Source organism: Mesocricetus auratus, unplaced genomic scaffold (genome assembly GCF_017639785.1).
Source record: "Mesocricetus auratus isolate SY011 unplaced genomic scaffold, BCM_Maur_2.0 Super-Scaffold_100676, whole genome shotgun sequence".
Classification (NCBI taxonomy): domain Eukaryota; kingdom Metazoa; phylum Chordata; class Mammalia; order Rodentia; family Cricetidae; genus Mesocricetus; species Mesocricetus auratus.
Window position 1 is genome coordinate 56,494,317 of NW_024429266.1, and position 18,651 is coordinate 56,512,967.

Consider the following 18,651-nt stretch of genomic DNA (forward strand, 5'->3'; position numbering starts at 1 on the left):
CTCTGTGGCTTTGGAGGCTGTCCTGGAACTCACTTGGTAGTCCAGGCTGGTCTCGAACTCACAGAGATCCGCCTGCCTCTGCCTCCCGAGTGCTGGGATTAAAGGCGTGTGCCACCAACGCCCGGCTATTTTAGTCTTTTTAATGTGTGCTTTTATATCAAATCCTTATTTCTGTTCACAAAAAGCTTTTTAAAATAATAGTTCAAGATACTATATGCAATTTGTGATAGAAATTTAGGAATGAATAGTTCCAGAATTTCCAGGAAGATGTATCAATAGAAAGGACATCATTTTTATCTATGGAAAGTATTATTCATATTCCTTTCATAATAAATTGTAGAGTTTGAATATCTCAGGATATCTTTAGTGATTCTGTCTTGGGAATTAGTTTCTGATCATTACAGTAATGAATGGAGGAAAATGTAATTGAAGTTTCTCTGGCCACAAATATGTCTATGATAACAGCAGAATGTAATTAGTTAGTTGTACTCTGGCAGGGACCAGTTTATTTCAGAAATGTTTGAATTGTATGTGCCTGGGCACATTTATGCTTCTGTGATTGCCATCATCAGATCCAGTACATTGGGAAGGGGTAGAAAATAGTGAGGAAGTGCAGTGAGGGTCAAGTACTAAGAGGACTAGAAAAGATTACTTACAAGAATGAACTTAGTTACTGTCTAGGTCTTTACTTAAAATACGTGGGGCCGCCAGGCAGTGGTGGCGCACGTCTTTAATCCCAGCACTCGGGAGGCAGAGGCAGGCGGATCTCTGTGAGTTCGAGGCCAGGCTGGACCGATAGCCTCCAAAACAATACAGAGAAACCCTGTCTCCAAAAAAACCAAAAAAAAAAAAAATACGTGGGGCCTTGTCATCTGCAGTACTTTTAGATACTGATCTCTTAAGGAGCCCTTGATCCAAAAAACACACATATATATGTATTTATTTGAACAGTTGGGAGTTCTGTTGACAGTTGTTACCTAACAAAACATATGCATTATTGATAAATATCCCAGATTTGTGATACCAGTAAGACTTCAACCTTGTGACTCCTCGTTAGGATCTTTACCTCCCTGCTTTGATCTCAGGGCTTGGGCTACTGCATCATTACCATTTGCAATCCACTGGCTAAGCCATTATCAAGACACGTATTAGATTAAGTCATTATCATTATCTGTTTTTGAGACCGGGTCTCATTAAGAAGCCCTGGCTAACCTGGAATTTGCTATGTGCTAGGATTAAGGTAGACATGTGCTACCATGCCTGACTCTCATTGTTAGGAATGTTTAAAATTTCAGAAAATGGTCATTTTTTGAAATCTCTTTAGAACATTGTGTTCAGATGCTTTTTAGAGTTCTGTGTCCTGAAGTGATCTTCTGTTCGTAATATTACTTACTGATGAAACCTAAATGGGAGTTTTGAGCCATGCCACTAAGATATTTATTTCTGTTTTTTTTTCTTACTGAAAATAGGAGTTTCTTTTTACTTACTTTTACAAAGATTGTTAAGTGTTCTGAGAAAATCTTTGTGGTCTTTATTACCTATAGTTATTTTCATTTGATTTCTGTAGATAAAGACTTAATAGAACATTTAACTCAAGATGAGACATCTAGGCTGGACCTTGACTTTGAGGAGTGGGATGTTGCTGGCCTGCCATGGTGGTTTTTGGGGAACTTGAGAAACAACTATATACCTAGAAGTAATGGCTCGACAGATTTACAGACAAATCAGGTAAAAGTCAAACCTGTTTTGTTTTGTGCTGTTTTGTTCTTGCTTACTCTGACTATATTGCATCCTTAGCTAAACATGCGTACTGCTTTGTTTTATCTGTCTGAATATGATGCTGACTTTCCACAATCCACAGTGAACCCCTATATATACTGACCTTAAACATGAAATTGATGTTTTTTTTAACCGGGCACTCCTTCCCTGTCTTTTCTTTCTATTTATTAATTTTAGCCAAACTACAGGAGATACTGACTTCCTTCTCTGTCATATGTATTCAGGTTGTCAGGACATTATCCAGAGCACATCAGAAGCTAACCTGTTTTATATTAAACTGCTTTAATTGTCATAACCCATTACTGTTTCATGTAGGTAGTGGGGCAATTTCATACCATAGCTACATTTCTTGATTTTAATATTTTTGATTTTTAAAATAGCACTTATTTTGTGTGTGTGTATATATGTGTGTGTGTACTCTGTATGTATGTATTGTGTGTTCCCTTACCCTCAGAGTAGAAGTGGGGATGTTAGGTGTCCTGGAAGTAGAGTTGTGAACTGCCTGTGAGTACTGGGAACTGAACTTGATACTCTTAATCACTGAGCCATCCATCTCTCCAGTCTTGGGTTCCAGGACCAGGCACGAATTTCCTCCTGTGGAACTGTTCTCATGTTTAATCAGGAAGTGGTTGGTGTACTGTCTTGTTTTGTGTGTCAACCTGACACAAGCTAGAGTCATTAGAAAGGAAGGAGCCTCAGCTAAGGAAATGGCTCCATGAGATCCAGCTGTAAGGTATTTTCTCAATTAGTGGTCAGTGCAGGAGGGCCCCCACTTGTGTGGTGTCATCCCTGGGCTGGTATTCCTGGGTTCTATAAGAAAGCAGGCTGATGGGGCTGGAGAGATGGCTCAGAGGTTAAGAGCATTGACTGCTCTTTCAGAGGTCCTGAGTTCAATTCCCAGCAACCCCATGGTGGCTCACAACCATCTACAATTCAATCTGGTGCCCTCTTCTGGTATGTAGGCAGAATACTGTATATGTAATAAATAAATAAATCTTAAAAAAAAAAAAAAAAGAAAGCAGGCTGAGCACGCCATGTGAAGCAAGCTAGTCAGCAGCACTCCTCCATGGCGTCTGCATCAGCTCCTGCCTCTGGGATTCTGCCCTGTTTGAGTTCCTGTCCCGACTTCTTCAGCTGTGAAATAGCAATGTGGAAGTGTAAGTCAGATAAACCCTTTCCTCCCAACTTGCTTTTTGGTCATGGTATTTCATTGCAGCAATAGAAACCCTAACTGAGACAGTTGGTTACCCCCATAGCAGACCATTATTACACTGATGAGCACATCTCACCTGATAAGTTGGTATTATAGGGTTCTTCTCATCTAGACCATTGATCAATTTCTTCCCCAGAGTACATTTTTGTTTTTTGTTTTTATGAGACAGGGTCTATACATAGTTCTGACTGTGTGGCCTGTGTAGATCAATCTGGTCTCAGACTCAGAGCTCCTCCTGAGTTCTTGGCAAGAGTAAATTTTTAATGACTAACTTATATTACTACCATTATTACTACATTTATAATTCTTCAGTGGGATCAGAAAGCAAATAGATTAAGGTCTAGACTCCTTACCGTAGCTGTAGCTTGTCTTTATCAGTCTTCATTGTTCACTATCTGCATTCCAGACACACAAAACATTAACCCCGAAGCTCTGATTTCCTTCCTCTCCTAGGCAATTTGAATTTGTTTTCTGCCTTGTGAAACGTTTTCTCCCCCAAATCTTTTTATTTCCTTCTTATGATTTAGAACTTGACTTGAATGTAATTTGTTTTTAGAGGTCATCATCACTAGTTCCAAGATTACTATGTTGCATAATTCTAGAAGGATCCATTTCTTTTTTTTTTGTTGTTTTTTGTTTTTATGAGACAGGGTTTCTCTGTATTGTTTTGGAGGCTATCGGTCCAGCCTGGCCTCGAACTCACAGAGATCTGCCTGCCTCTATCTCCCGAGTGCTGGGACTAAAGGCATGTGCCACCACCGCCCGGCGAGGATCCATTTCTTATTTTGTTGATGTGCATTGTACTTCTATGAAGTAACCCTGTAAAACCTACCTTCAAAAGTGCCTCCTCTCCAGCCACTTTATTCCTTTAACTTTTTTTTTGTAAGTCCTTTTTAAGTTTTAAAAGCTAGTATATAAAGTAACGGGTTTCATTATGGCATTTCCATATATACTTTTTTTGAGTAAAAGATACTTTTATTAATAACAAAACTGAGTCAGCAAATAAGCTGTACATTCAGAACATGAGTCAACTTTTAAGATAGCAGTGGCATAAGTAATTAGCAATTTTATTATTTATATTTTTTAACAAAATAAAATAAGATAAAAACCATCATATCAAAGTTGGACAAGGCAAACCAACAGAAGGAAAAGAGCCCAAGAGAAGACACCAGAATTAGAAACTCACTTGTTCACACACAGGAGTCCCATAAAAATACTAAACTGAAATCTGTAATAAGTACACAGCTGGCCCAGACCTATGCAGGCCCTGTGCTTGCTTGTTCCTCCCGTCTCTGCGTTCATATGAGCATATATCTTGGCTTTGTCATATATCTTGGTTTTGTCATATATCTTGGTTTTGTTTTTGTTTTGAGATAGGGTCTCACTATGTAGCTTTGGTAGTCTTGGAACTTACTACATAGACCAGGCTGGCCTCATACTTACAGAGATCTGCCTGCCTCTGTCCCCCAAGTGCTAGAATTAAAGATATGTGCCACTATGCCTGACTGACTATATTTCATACTTTTTTGTTTTATTTTATTTTGTTATTTTTCTTTATTGGGACAGAGTTTCTCTTTAGCTTTGGAGTCTGTCCTGGAACTCACTCTGTAGACCAGGCTGGCCTTGAACTCACAGAGATCCTCCTGCCTCTGTGATCCTGAGTGCTGGGATTAAAGGTGTGTGCCACCACCACTTGTCTCCTATTTCATTCTTTTTTTTTTTTTTTTTTTTTTTTTTTGGTTTTTCGAGACAGGGTTTCTCTGTGGCTTTGGAGGCTGTCCTGGAACTCGCTCTGTAGACCAGGCTGGCCTCGAACTCACAGAGATCCCTCTGCCTCTGCCTCCCGAGTGCTGGGATTAAAGGCGTGCGCCACCAACGCCCGGCTCCTATTTCATTCTTAATATCCTTCGTTTCCACTCTCCCTGTATCCTTCACCTGGTGGTTCCTTCTCCCCTTTCATTTTCATGTCACATGTATTCCACGACTTTCTTCCAACCTCTTAGTATCTCTATTTTTTCCTTTATAGTTCATAACACCCCACACTATTAATCTAGAACATGAATATGACAGATAGCATTCAGTGGGTATCTTTCTGAGTCTGGCTTATTTCACTTAACATAATGCCTTCTGGGTCGTCAGTTTTCCTGAAAAATGTCTTTTTCCCTTAAGGCTGAATAAGATTCTGTTTTCTTTAGGTACTATATCTTCTTTATCTACTCATTTGCTTATGAACATCTAGGGTGTTCCATTTCTTAGCTGTTGTGAGAAGTACAGCAATAAACATGGATGTGCAGGTTATCTACATGATAGGGCTTGAGTATATACTAGAGTAGAAAAGTTTTATGTGAAACCTTCACTCTGATTTCCATAGTGACTACATTGTTTTGTTGTTATTGTTGTTCTGTGTGTATGTGTGTGACTGCATTAGTTTATTTTCCTACCAGCATTCCTTTTCATCATTTGTGGTTTGCTTTTATCTTAGTTGATATTCTCAGTTGTACTTGCCACTTTATAGAAACACTGTTAGGTTTTATATTGATTGGTTGGTTGGTTGATTGATTGATTCATTCTTTCATTATTTATTTTGATTTTTTTGAGATAGGGTTTCTCTGTGTAACAGTCCTAGCTGTCCTGGAACTCACTCTGTAGACTAGGGTGGTCTCGAACTCACAGAGATCTGCCTGCCTTTGCCCCCCAAGTGCTGGGATTAAAGATATGTGTCACCATTGTCCAGCAGCTTTTATATTTGTAATTATTGTTTGTTTACTTTCATTGATATGTAAGATCAAGGCTTTTGCATTGTTCACTTACTGAGTACCTAGAATAGTATCTGGTATGCATTCAGCGAGTGAGTGGTCTTTAAAAGAAGGTCATAGAAAAGTAGCAAAACACAAAAGTTCTAGGAAATGTTGTAAGGCTAATGGGCTGGAGAGATGGTTCAGAGGATAAGAGTGCTTACTGCTCCTGCAGAGAACTAGGCTTCAGTTCTGAGCGTCCACATGGCGCCTCACAGCTTGTTATAGCTCCAGTTCTAAGTGATCCCCTTTTCTGGCCTCTGGACACTGCATGCAGCAAAGCACATACACACATAAAATAAAAATAAATTCTTGCTGGGCGGTGGTGGCACACGCCTTTAATCCCAGCACTCGGGAGGCAGAGGCAGGAGGATCTCTGTGAGCTTGAGGCCAGGCTGGTCTAACAACCTCCAGAACAATACAGAGAAACCCTGTCTCGTAAAACAAAAACAAACAAACAAACAAAAACCTTAAAGCATGTCTATAAATGAATGTGAAAGTTAAGTTTGTATATGTTGGCTTTGTGGTGGTGCATGTGTATAGTTTCAGCTCTAAGAGCTGTTAAGTTTCAGGCCAGCCTGAGCTACATAGTGAAGTCCAGGTTCACAAGGACTATATAATGAAATTGCTTTTCAAAAGTGTCATGTTCAAAGAGTGGGATTGCCATCTGTAACTGGAAAACAGTTACTGATCATAAATTAGGAAGGTATATGTCAGAAAGCATAGAACTTTTCTAGATTTTCCCTTGTGGAGATGACTGTTGAATGCATTTTGTTTGGTAGACCAACTGTTTTTAAGCCCTTTTTGTACCATTTTTTGTATATCATACCTCATTTAGTGTTAAAAACTTCCTTGTCAGTTCCTATAGATGTAAATTTTGTAACCATGGAAGGTGACAAATGGAGACCTACTGAATGAAGACATGTCTGTTGAAGAAAGGCATGGTGTTCTCTGGAGGCATGTGAAGACATTAAGTTGGTTCAGCATCTGTCATAAGTCACTGATTTCAAAGCTCACTCTTGTTTTTCTCTGTTAGGATATAGGTACTGCCATTGTTTCAGACACTACGGATGATCTGTGGTTTTTAAATGAGTCAGTGTCAGAGCAATTAGGTGTTGGAATAAAAGTTGAAGCTGCTAGTTCTGAGCAAGCAAGTGAAGTAGGGAAAGCAAGTGACAAAAAGGTATGTTTGAACATTTTTAGCGATTGTGACTGTCTTCATACAATTGTCTGTTCGGGTGCTGAGTATTTCTCTGTGTGTGTTTTCAGGTGTAGATTAAGTTAGACAAGGCTGCCTTAGAAACGAGCCAAGTTTCATGAAGAAGCTCTTGCTGTTTTAGGGACTTGCTGCCCCTTCTCTCCTATGGTCCATTGTAGAGTATTTCTTCTAGAAACTTTTGCTTACAAGGCAAAACTGTAAATGGCCTCAGCAGTTTCTGTTACAGGAGAAAAATCCTTATGTTTTGAGAACTTCGGTAGCTTTGTAACCACTAAATTGGAAAAAGCTAATTTTTAAACTCTATTTAAAGTTAGTATGATTTAAAGTTAGTATGGGGATAGGAGCTGGAGAGTTGGCTCAGTGCTTCAGAGTTCTTCCTGCTGCTCTTCCAGAGAACTTGAGTTCACTTTCTAGCACCCATGTCTGGTGACTCAGTGCTTCTCTAGCTCCAGGGGATCTAATGCTCCCTTCTGGCCTCTTTGGGCACTGTGTTCATGAACCCACATAATTAAAAATAAAGTCATAAAATAAAAGGAGTTAGAGCTGGCTGTGGTGGTATATACCTTAATCCCAGCACTGGGAGGCAGAGATTGAGGACAGCCAGGGCTACACAGAGAAACCCTGTCTTGAAAAAACTATAAAAACAAACAAACAAATAAGCAAACAAAAATCAAGAATTGGATCTCTCAGTACCATGGCATGAGCACACACAATTGAAGCAGTTTAGTTGTCAGAAGAATTGGACAAAGACCTAGTGCTTAGCATCTAGACATGTCTTAGTCATACCCATTGACTATATGTGTGAAAACATACAAGACCCATTTTGTACACTAGCTGAAAAAAATCTTTACAAAAAAGATGAAAGAAAAAACACTGAATAAATGTAGCAGTGGATAAAGGCAACAACAAAACAAATGCTGGGTTAAACTGGGCCATCTTCATATAGTTTTTTGTAGTAATTTGGGTTTCGTGCTATAAATAAGTGTTAGATTCTCTAAACTTCCAATTATAGCCAACATTGGAAGGAATCTTGGTGACTAGAATGAAGTTGACAGTTTGGAAATATTTACATAAAAGAACAGGTCTGAAAATACTTGAACTTTTGAGGGAGACTCATAAGAGATTTGCCATATTGACCTGGTTATCCCAGAACTCACAGAGATCTATCTACCTCTGCCTCTCAGGTGCTGGAATTAAAGGCATGCACCACTACTGCCTGGCCATTAATTGCTGTTTTTATATGCCTGGAATATGTTTTTTTTGAAGTTGTGAATTTAGACCCCTCTTTCTGAATATAGAAGATATTTGGTAACCTTGTGGCTCCTTTTCCTTCATTACTGTCACTAAATTGTCAACCATATGTCTCCAAAAGGATCAAGGTTTTGGTCTGACATTTATGTTGTCTCCTTTTTAAGTGGTAGTGATGTAGGACAGAGTGGGTTTTATATTGAAACTGTTTATCGCTTTTGCTTTAATAGTCTTTCATAAAATAGGTTAACGCTTCTAACCAGGTCTGTTTACGTTCACAGATGGCTGAAGTGGGAAAAGATGATGATGCTGAGGACCTCAAGTCCTTGAGTGATGATACCGATGTGGAGCTTACCTCTGAGGTAAAAGCTGGTTTGCTGTGGTTTAATTTTTAGCTGAATCCTAGTTCACATGCATTGAAGACTGTTCTTTTTTCCTGTCTCTCTCTCCTTTTCTCCTACTTGCTAAGATGTGTTGGTTTTTTTGCATTTCATCATCTTAAGAAGTTTTTAATTGGAATTTGAGAACATAAAATATTTTTCCCCCAAGGTAGGGTTTCTCTGTATAACAGCCCTGGCTGTCCTGGAGCTCGCTTCGTAGACCAGGCTGGCCTTGAACTTTCAGAGATCCACCTACCTCTGCCTCCTGAGTGCTGAAATTAAAGTGTGTGCCTCCACCACTGGCTATAAAAGAATAACTTGATCTAATATTCTAATATTTTCCCTACCTTGGGAAAGATAATCAAATACCTCTGTTTCCACTATCAAAACTCTTTAAGACAACCGGGTGGCTGTCGGATCATTGAGTTTGAGGCTGGCCAGGGCTACACAGAGAAACTGTGTCTCGAAAAACAATAACAACAACAACAACAACAACAAAACCAGGGCACAGTATGGGGAGATGGTTGTGTGTAAATCACTTGCTGTGAAAGCATGAGAACCTTATTTTGAATCCCCAGAACTCATGAAAGGCAGGATTAGTAGTGCATGTCTGTGACAGCAAGGAAGAGAGACAGGAGAATTCCTGGAACTTTATAGGCCAACTAGCCTGATATATGCAATAGCAAATGACAGGGACCCTGTCTCAAACGAGGTGGAAGGTGAAGAACAAGACCTGAATTTACCCTCCATGAACATGCTATGGCACATTTTTGACTGTAGTCACAAATCTACACTGAATACCCCGTCCCCACTGCACACCCCACACACCCAGAGTAGTCCTCCATTACTTTGCCTCATTTGAACACCTTTCTTATCCTAAGGACGGATATATATGTTATGTAAAATTCTTTAACAATTTTACCAGCATCTGTTAAAAAGATGCAAATGAGTCTGGTGGTGGTGGTGCACTCAGGAAACAGAGGTAGGTGTATCTCTGAGTTCAAGGCCAGCTTGGTCTACAGAGTGAGTTCCAGGACAGCCAGAGCTACACAGAGAAATCCTGGTTGAAAAGCAGATTAATTCCCACACAGTTAATGTAAATGAAGGGTTACTAAAGAAGAGTTGATATTAAGCTTTTAGGTAATAGGTCTTATGGTTGTTGCCAAGTGGCAAGTTAAATCAACCTTAATGTCTAATTTTTCTTAAAAAAAAAAAGATTTAATTTGTATGTATACAAATGCTCTGTCTGCATGTATGCCTGTACACCAGAAGAGGGCATCAGATCCCATAACAAATTGTCATGACCCACCATATGGTTGTTGGAATTGAACTTGGGGCTTCTGGAAGATCAGCCAGTGCTCTTAACCTCTGAGCCATTTCTCCAGCCCCAAGTTTGTTTTTGTTTTTGTCTTTAAATCAAGTTTCCCCTGTAGCTTACTCACTGTGGAAACAGATGCTAGGAGTTAAATAAAAAGAGTTTTTCACATTTTGCTGTTTGGGGATAAAACTTTAGGTTGTCCCTGATGTGGATTCTCACCCTCTATCCCTACTACTGTTGACTGTTATGGTAATTCCTTGTAAATTGTCTCTCTTTACAAAAATAAGTGATAAAATGGAACGTAATTGGTCTAATATGAGTTCTTAACCATAATACACATAGCTGAGATAATGTTCTCATTTTAGCCAAACTTCTGTGACACTTGGGCACAGAAAAGCTATTAAGCAAATAGATATTTCATCAAATCAAAAATTCCATTGGACTTAATGAGCCCTGTTATTTTATATACTATAAAAAAAGAAATGGCAATTAAGCTGTAGCATACTATCAGTTATGAATTCCAAATTATTCTGACAGTCTTGCGTGTTTATATAGCATTTCAGACAAGATTGCAGGAGGTAGAGGCAGGAGGTAGAGGCAGGTGGATCTCTGAGTTCAAGGCCAGCCTGGTCTACAGAGCGAGTTCCAGGACAGCCTCCAAAACAATACAGAGAAACCCTGTCTCAAACCCCCACCCACCCACCCACACACACACACACAAAAAACCCAAAACAAAAAAGAACAGTTGTGGCACTATCAGCATGAAACTTCTGAAGATTTCCTTCCATGTGAGTGTAGAATTTTTTGAGGTCTCGGATTGGATCACTGGTATGAGATGTCTAGACAAATACTTAGTAAAATGAGAATTTAGACTATTTTCCTGTTTTGTTTTTTCTGTGGTGAGGGTGAACATAGCATCTGTTTTTTACCACAGTTTTAATTGGCTTCACTTAACCTCTTATAGGATGAGTGGCAGTGTACGGAGTGCAAGAAGTTTAATTCTCCAAGCAAGAGATACTGTTTTCGTTGCTGGGCCTTGAGGAAGGATTGGTATTCGGATTGTTCTAAATTAACTCATTCTCTCTCCACATCTAATATCACTGCCATACATGAAAAGAAAGATAATGAAGGAATTGATGTCCCTGATTGTCGGAGAACCATCTCAGCTCCAGTTGTTAGGCCGAAAGATACATATTTAAAGGAAGAAAATGCCAAGTTTGACCCTTGTAACTCAGTGAAATTTTTGGATTTGGCTCATAGTTCTGAAAGCCAAGAGACCATCTCAAGCATGAGAGAACAAGCAGATATCCTTTCCGAACAGAAAATAGATACAGAAAGTATGGAAGATTATCACAATATTTTGAAACTGTGTAGTTTATGTGAAAAAAGGCCTCGGGATGGAAATATTATTCATGGGAGGACGAGCCATCTAACGACTTGTTTCCAATGTGCCAGAAGATTAAAGAAGACTGGGGCTTCATGTCCTTCCTGTAAGAAACAGATTCAATTGGTTATTAAAGTTTTTATAGCATAGCCGAGTCAGTTGCAGAGAAATATTAGGATCAGGTCATTTCTCAAAAATCAGTATTGTTGGAGGCAGGAGCAGAAGATCACCTAATTTGATGGCAGTCTGGGCCATATGAGACCTTGTTTTTAAAAAAATCAGTATTGAGCATCTTTTATGAGTGTGACCCATTGTGTGTGTTTATTTATATAAGCATCTGTGGCATTTTAGAAGATCAGTTTGAGGGTTTCATTAACATAAGGAGATACATAAATCGCTTTGTTCTCCTTCCAGATCTTAACTCTGAGAAGGAATAATACCAATAGAAATATAACAATGCATTCTTATGTTCACTTGCCAAATTAATGCAGTTAGTTTATTTTATTCTCTACCCTGCTGTTATGTAATGTTCTGGGGCATCAAAATCTAAGGTAGTTACTAGAAAAATACTAGGGCCAGCACCGAAGAAACAAATCTGATTAGTTACTTACTATGTAGTTACTTACTATGTATTAGTTGAAGGATGACTTCAACTCCTGATCACCCTGTCTCTCCCATCTCCTTGCTATGCATACAGTCTGTCCTACCATGCCCAGGTGAAATCTCTCAGCTTTAGATCATCTCTGCACAGCAAAAAGAAGGTACAAACTTTGTAGCCAACACTTTGTCTCCTGGAAACTGGCTAGGTGTTTTTGTACTGTTCCTCTAGAATTGTTTACACTTTGACGTAATGGCTTATGATAAGGTTTGAACAAGTGGAGAGAAGAGGGAGCATAGCATCCGTGAAAAGGGAGGGAAACAAATTGATCTTTAATTCTGCTTAGTCGTTTTAGACCATATCAATATAATAGCAATATACAAACCAAAGATCTTCAAACTGAAGCCCTTGTACCTATCTATGTCTGCTGAAACCATGGGGGATGTTGGTGTTTCCCCAGGGATATGAACATATCTTTTTAAAGACCCAAGTCTCTACTACTATTGAACTTGGGGGACATTAGCTGTCCCAGCCTTTCTTTCCTATATCTTCTGCTGTCAGAAATGGGGAGATACATGGTATCCAATCCCATGATGTCCCTTCTGGACCAGGACCATTGGGACTTCTATAATTATTGCTAAGGGGAGGTATGTTAGCATGTGTATTTTGCATTGACCTTATGTTCCCTTCTACCCCACTGCTCTACCAGTAGTCGGACTCCACCAAATGCCCATTGGATTAGTTGTAGTAGTTACTTTTGGGGGGGGCGGGGGCTGTTTTTCAAGACAGGGTTTCTCTGTGTAACAGTCCCAGCTGTGCTGGTACTAGCTCTGTAGACTAGGCTGGCCTGGAACTCAGGAATCTGCTTTTCCCCTCTGAATGCTGCGATTAAAAGTGTGTGCCACCACCGCTGGCCATAGTTATTCTTCAGTTGCTGTGACAACACCATGACCAAGGCAAAGTATAAAAGCATTTAATTGGGCTTGTCTTTTGAGAGGGTTAGAATCCATAATGGCAGAACAGCTGAGAGAAAGTAGGAGGCAGAGAAAGAACCCTGGAAAACCCCAAAACTTGCTCCCAGTTTCATACTTATTCCAACAGTTCCACCACCTGAGGGACAAGTATTCAAACATGAGTATATGGTAGCCATTCTCATGTAAACCTCCACATTCCACTCCCTATCCCCTATAGACTTTGGCCATATTATAATCAACATTTCTCATAGTCTTTTAGTTTTGACATAACTTAAAAGTCAAGTCAGAGTCTTTGAAACCAAAATCAAAAGAGCAAAGTATATTCTTCTAACACACAATGGGACAGAATATACATCACCATCCTAAAAAGTTGTATTCTGGGTAGAGTGAGGAAATATGAACCAAAGCAAGACTGAAACTCAGTAGAGCAGATTCCAAACCCTGTAACTCCATCCATGTCTTGATGTCAGAGAGCTTAGCTAAAGCCACCCTTCTTGCTTTGCTGACTCAACATACTTCCTCTGACTCCATGTCTTGTGTGCAACTCTCCTTGGCAGATACCACATGGCTCTGATACCTCCACATATACAGTCTCCTCAGTGGTGTTCCTTAACTGTGGAGGAAGAGTCCTCAACTCCTTTACTTCTGTATCCTTCATGACTCGAAAGCCAGATGACACTGCCAAGTTCTGCTGCCTGCTTAGGAGGAACCTGGCTTCTTTGAGTCACATTTGCTGTGATTTTTCTTTGTTGTTACTTTTTAGGAGCTGGAAATTCCTTGGGCCTTTTCCTTTCACAAGTTGGAAGCTCAGGTGGGTGGGATTTTATCCTGAGGGCATTTTTCCATTTCAGATCAGGACTCTCCTTAATCTCTACCTCTATGAGCGCAAGCCTTGGTTCCCAACATTAACTTCCCTGCTGTTCTTTCCTTGAAGCTATGTCTGTTATAGTTTCTCTGCCCCATATGCATAACAACAGTTAATAATAACTGTGCTCCAGAGTCAGCATTTGGCTATTTGGAAGTCTCCTGTCAAAGGAATTAATCTATTCCTTTTCACTTTAGGGTTAAGCAGATTCTTAGGACATGGGCAGAAGAAGGTAGCCACTTTCTTTACCAAGACTTCCCAAGAATAGTCTTTATCCTAGTTGCTAATATTGTTATCCTCTGAAACCTCTTGAACTAGGCTTCCACAGATCTTGGCACTACTATCTTCCAGGCTTTAACCACTTTCTTAGTCCAAAATTCCAGTTTTTCACATTTCTCCAAAAAAAAAAACAACCCAAAAAACAAAAACAAACAAACAAAAAAAACAACAATGGTCAAGTCTTTCACAGCAATGGCCCACTTCCTGGTACCATCTGGTTGGTATCTTGGCTACTCTTTAGTTGCAGTGACAAAACACTCCAAACCAAAGCAGAGTTTAGAAGAAAGCATTTTACTGGGTTTATGGTTTCAGAGGGTGCATTCATAATTTCTGGAACAGCTGAGAGCTTCACATCTTGATCTGTAAGTAGGAGGCAGAGAGAGAACCCCAGGAATGGCATGGACTTTTGAAACCCTAAAGCCTTCACCTGTAACACAACTCTCCCAACAAGGCCACATCTCCTAATCCTTCCCAAATATTCAAACATGAGCTTGTGTGGGCCATTCTCACTCAGATCACCAGTTCCCAAAGGCGCTCTTTCCTAGCCATATCTTGTCATTGTTCCTAGTTGATAATTTGACTAATTGTAGCAAACTTAAGTAGGATTTGCCTTTTCTCAGTGGTCAAGTCATTGCTATTACAGATCTCCTGCAGCTCCTGTTTGGCTTGATGTGCAGCCTCGTTGAGAGACTGATAACAGACATCTTTATCCACATCTTGATGGCAGTGAGAATAACAAAGTAGCATAGAGGTTACCACAGATGTCATCAATCACAACCCCTGCTTCAGAACAGTCTGTGATGCATCCAGCCCTGGACTCCAGTCATTTCCTAGCCAGGACATGGACCTCCTTCTGAGTGGAATTGGGTCTTTAGGATTTTCAGTTCCAAGCACTATATTCAAAACAGATTGTGTTAAAGTAAGTCGTTTTACTTCATCCCAATGTTCCTCTTAATTTTTGGGGCAGGGTCTTGCCCTTCAGCTATGACTGCCCTGGGCTTCATCCTGCTTCTCAGGCTGCTTCAACCTTGCAGTGATCTTCCTGCTTTTGCCCCTCGAGTGTTGGGATTATTGGCATGTGCTGGTTAAATTTCTTAACTTTGGTTGTCATTTATGTTAGTATTTGTGACCATGCTATCTTAGACAGAAGTGCAGAACAGAGATGACAGATTATTAGTGTGTTCCTTACACAGGACTTCATGACTGTTGGTATGCTTCTGAGACCAGTAGTTAAAGTGACTCCCTAGACTTGCTTGGGAACAGTTTCCTGTTTGTTTGGAGATGTTCTTTCTGTTGACAGCTCTGCATTGCCTGCTTGCTGTTAACTCTGTGCTTCCTTTAGAGGAGCTGCCAGCCTTCCTCTCCTGCGGGAGAATGTCTTGTAGGCATTTGGAGATTCTTTGATGTAATAAATGTGCAATCCCAAGTAATGCCATTTTTGGTGAATGTGGCATTGGTAAAGAAGTTCAGACTAGAAGTTCAGACCAAGCCTGCAAAAAGGTGTTATTGCCTCCCTGGCCCATCTAGGATGTCGTAAATTTCCCAGTGAAGGTTGGAACTGGTAGATTGGAGCAGCCAGGCCAGCCTCCTAACTGCCACAGAATTGTGTAATAGCACAGTTTGCTGCCAAGCATTTGTGATTGTGTGATATATATTAATTGTTTGTGTATATGTAGGTGTATGTGATACTTTGCATGGTTTGAAAGAATTTATTCTGAAAGCCAGGATCACTTGTAACATTTATGTGTCAGTTCAATGTAATAGTTCCCTTGAAAAGTTACAATTGAGAAATTGGTGAATGTTCCCAGTTCCTTAATGTTACCTGTTTGTTTTTTTCCTGTTCCCATGTTGTTCTGTGAAATTCAGAAGTACATGGCTTTAGATACTGTGACTGTTATTTTATTTTAGCCTAAATTGTTGTTTCAGTCTAAAGATAATTTTCTGATGCCTCCAACCATTCGTGTATGGGCACACTATCTAGATTGATGCTACCTTTGCTAAAAATCTTTAGATAAAGAATTAGCTGTTTAGAGTCTTCACTTCAAAGACAAACCTGGAAGCTGCCCTCTGTGCCAAAAGTAAAGTGTGCAATGTTTACAGGTGGGTGGAAGTTTGCACTGCCATAGGGAATGGTGAGGTTATGTCACCAGATCCCTTAGATTTATGAGCAGATAATTGCAGTTAAGCTTACAGAGGAACTGTTGAGCCATCCCTCTAGGGCTAAACTGGAAATGAGCATCTGAGACCAGTCGTTAAAGTGATTCCCTAGACTTGCTTGGGAACAGTTTCCTGTTTGTTTGGAGATGTTCTTTCTGTTGACAGCTCTGCATTGTCTGCAGTTAACTCTGCTTCCTTTAAAGGAGCTGCCAGCCTTCCTCTCCTGTGGGAGAATGTCTTGTAGGCATTTTGAGATCCTTTGATGTAATAAATGTGCAATCCCAAGTAATGCCATTTTTGGTGAATGTGGCATTGGTAAAGAAATTCTATAAATTATATCTGATCTTCCTGTAATAGTGCCCCCCCCCCTTTTTTTTTGAAGAGACAGAGTCTCTCTGTGTAGCCCTTGGTTGACCTAGAACTTGCATTGTAGACCAGGCTGTCCTCACATGCACAGAGATCTGCTTGTCTCTGCCTTCTGAGTGCTAGACCTAAAGGCATCTGCCACCATACCCATCCTCAGTAGCCTTTTGAATGACTGATGTTACAGAAACCGACCTTACATCATGGTGCTGCTTTCCCTGCTTCTTTGTGTTTGCATAGGAGCCTCTAGTCCCTTCTAGGAGTACAGCAGTCAGTAGAACTCCCCATTTCCTGAGATGGAGGAGTCAGAGATAAGCTAAAAGGCAATTGGTGCTAGCTACCAGGACAGTTCCTTGAGTGATTTTAGAGTTTGGCAGGTACTTTACTGAAGAGCAACATTGTGTTGTGACACTTGAGGGACAATCTGAGCTTGTGTTACCCAAAGGCACTTTGTATTTCTAAACAGCAAGTACTTGGATGTGTATAGACATTGTCCCTCCCTCCCGCCCTTACTTTTACGCTCTCCTAGTTCGAAGTTAGCTTCATTTGGATGTTACTTTTATGCCAGAGGCCATCTGTCACTCTGGACAGTTAGAACTGCATTGTACTTATAGATGATCCTTTTTCAGCCAGTCCTGAGCAATGTTGTGTTTGCAGAGGACCATGAGCTTGGGAGGGAGGAGGGAGGAGGGAGGCTGTGAAGTCAGAGCTTCCTTTGTGTGTGTGATGGGGTGCAGATTAGTTCACATTTTATTTGTCTGAGCACTGAGGAATTTATGCCCACTTGTTTTCTCCATAGTGTTCACTCCCTTTCAGTAAGACTGCTACCCCACCCCTTTAAAATAACAGTAGAAAATGCAATGTGCTTGGCCTTCTCAGCATTTGGCACAGTATAAGTTTCTCAGTCAGCATCTGAACAAGACTGACTGTGTCTTGCTGTGAACTGGTACCTCTTGGATAAAGAAAGATGAACCCAGCAGCTTGTAGCATAGTCTGAAAGTTGTAAGCTTCAGCTTTTCTCACTTGTAAAACCAACATACACACCCACCCCTTTCTACCTCAGTTTGTTGTGGAGATTATAGGGAGCAACTCTTAAGAACTTACTGCCTTGAAGAAGATGGAAGAAGCTAGTAGTCTTGGTTGACTACTCTGAGGTTTAAAATGAAAATCCCTCATGTTCTAGAAGCAAGTGCAGTTCTTCTTGCTGCCTGCTTAGCAGAGTCTGTGGTGCTTGCTGTAAGTCTTCTGCCCACATGCCTAACCTTCCCTTGACACTAAGCTCTTGGTTAGGAAGCATTGTCTGCAGATGCTTTGAGAAATGTGTGTGAGTTTGGATAGTACATTCTATCCTGATGGAACTTCCTTGCTGTGGCCTTGCTGTATAGGAATTCTATCTGCATGCACTTGAGTAGGTGCCATAGGATGCTCTGCTGGTGTGCAGAAATGGGCATTTCTGCATCCCAGTCGGGTAGTCGCCAGTAGCAAATGAGGGTAATAAACTGAGAAGAGTGGCAGCTTACTAACAAGGCCAGAGGGAACTGTGTCCGTGTATAACTTTTTACAGTACCCTGTACCTGAGTGTTTGCACTATGTAATGCTTCCATGAGCTTTTATTTGTGTTTTCTGTGATTAAACGGTTTTCATTTCACTGTGTGTTGTCATTATTGGAAATTTGTGATTTTGTTTATGTATAGCTAACCCATTTTCTGTTATGTTTGGCATGATTTTGGGAAGTGATTAGACTTAAAATTAGTAGCAGCTTCCTCCCAAGTTGCCTATTTGAGTAATTGTATCCATTTCTGCTTCCCACTTAACAGAACTCATTTGCAGCAGTAATATTAAAAATGGAGCTTACTGTATCTATCATGTATGTCCTTAGCATCTGCTACAATGTCCAGCAGCTGTTCTTGAGCTTTTGGTGATTAGAGTCCTTGGAAAACTAATGAAATTTAAGGAAGCTCTTTATAATAGTGTTTTTGTTTGTTTTGTTTTTTGAGACCAGCTTTCATTATATTGCAAGTCTGGAACTTGCTATATATCTGGCGTCTAGTTCACAGAGATCTGCCTGCCTCTGCCTCT

At 40.2% G+C, this 18,651-nt stretch overlaps 1 protein-coding gene across 7 annotated transcripts in view; it reads left to right on the forward strand.

Moving 5' to 3' along the window:
* Nucleotides 1-18,651, forward strand: part of Mdm4 (MDM4 regulator of p53) — a 65,627-nt gene that overhangs the window by 22,235 nt on the left and 24,741 nt on the right. For 5 of the 7 annotated variants that reach the window (XR_005874333.1, XM_040738982.1, XM_040738984.1 and 2 more), the window contains exons 8-11: nt 1,568-1,728; nt 6,824-6,970; nt 8,536-8,616; nt 10,917-11,442. Coding sequence is in view for 6 of the 7 variants with exons in the window: in XM_040738982.1 (XP_040594916.1) it covers nt 1,568-1,728; nt 6,824-6,970; nt 8,536-8,616; nt 10,917-11,442 (915 nt within the window). In the remaining variant the exon portion in view is untranslated. Of the gene's footprint in view, nt 1-1,567; nt 1,729-6,823; nt 6,971-8,535; nt 8,617-10,916; nt 18,221-18,651 lie in introns of those variants that run through there. The other 2 variants (XM_040738986.1, XM_040738987.1) reach the window with 2 other exon arrangements.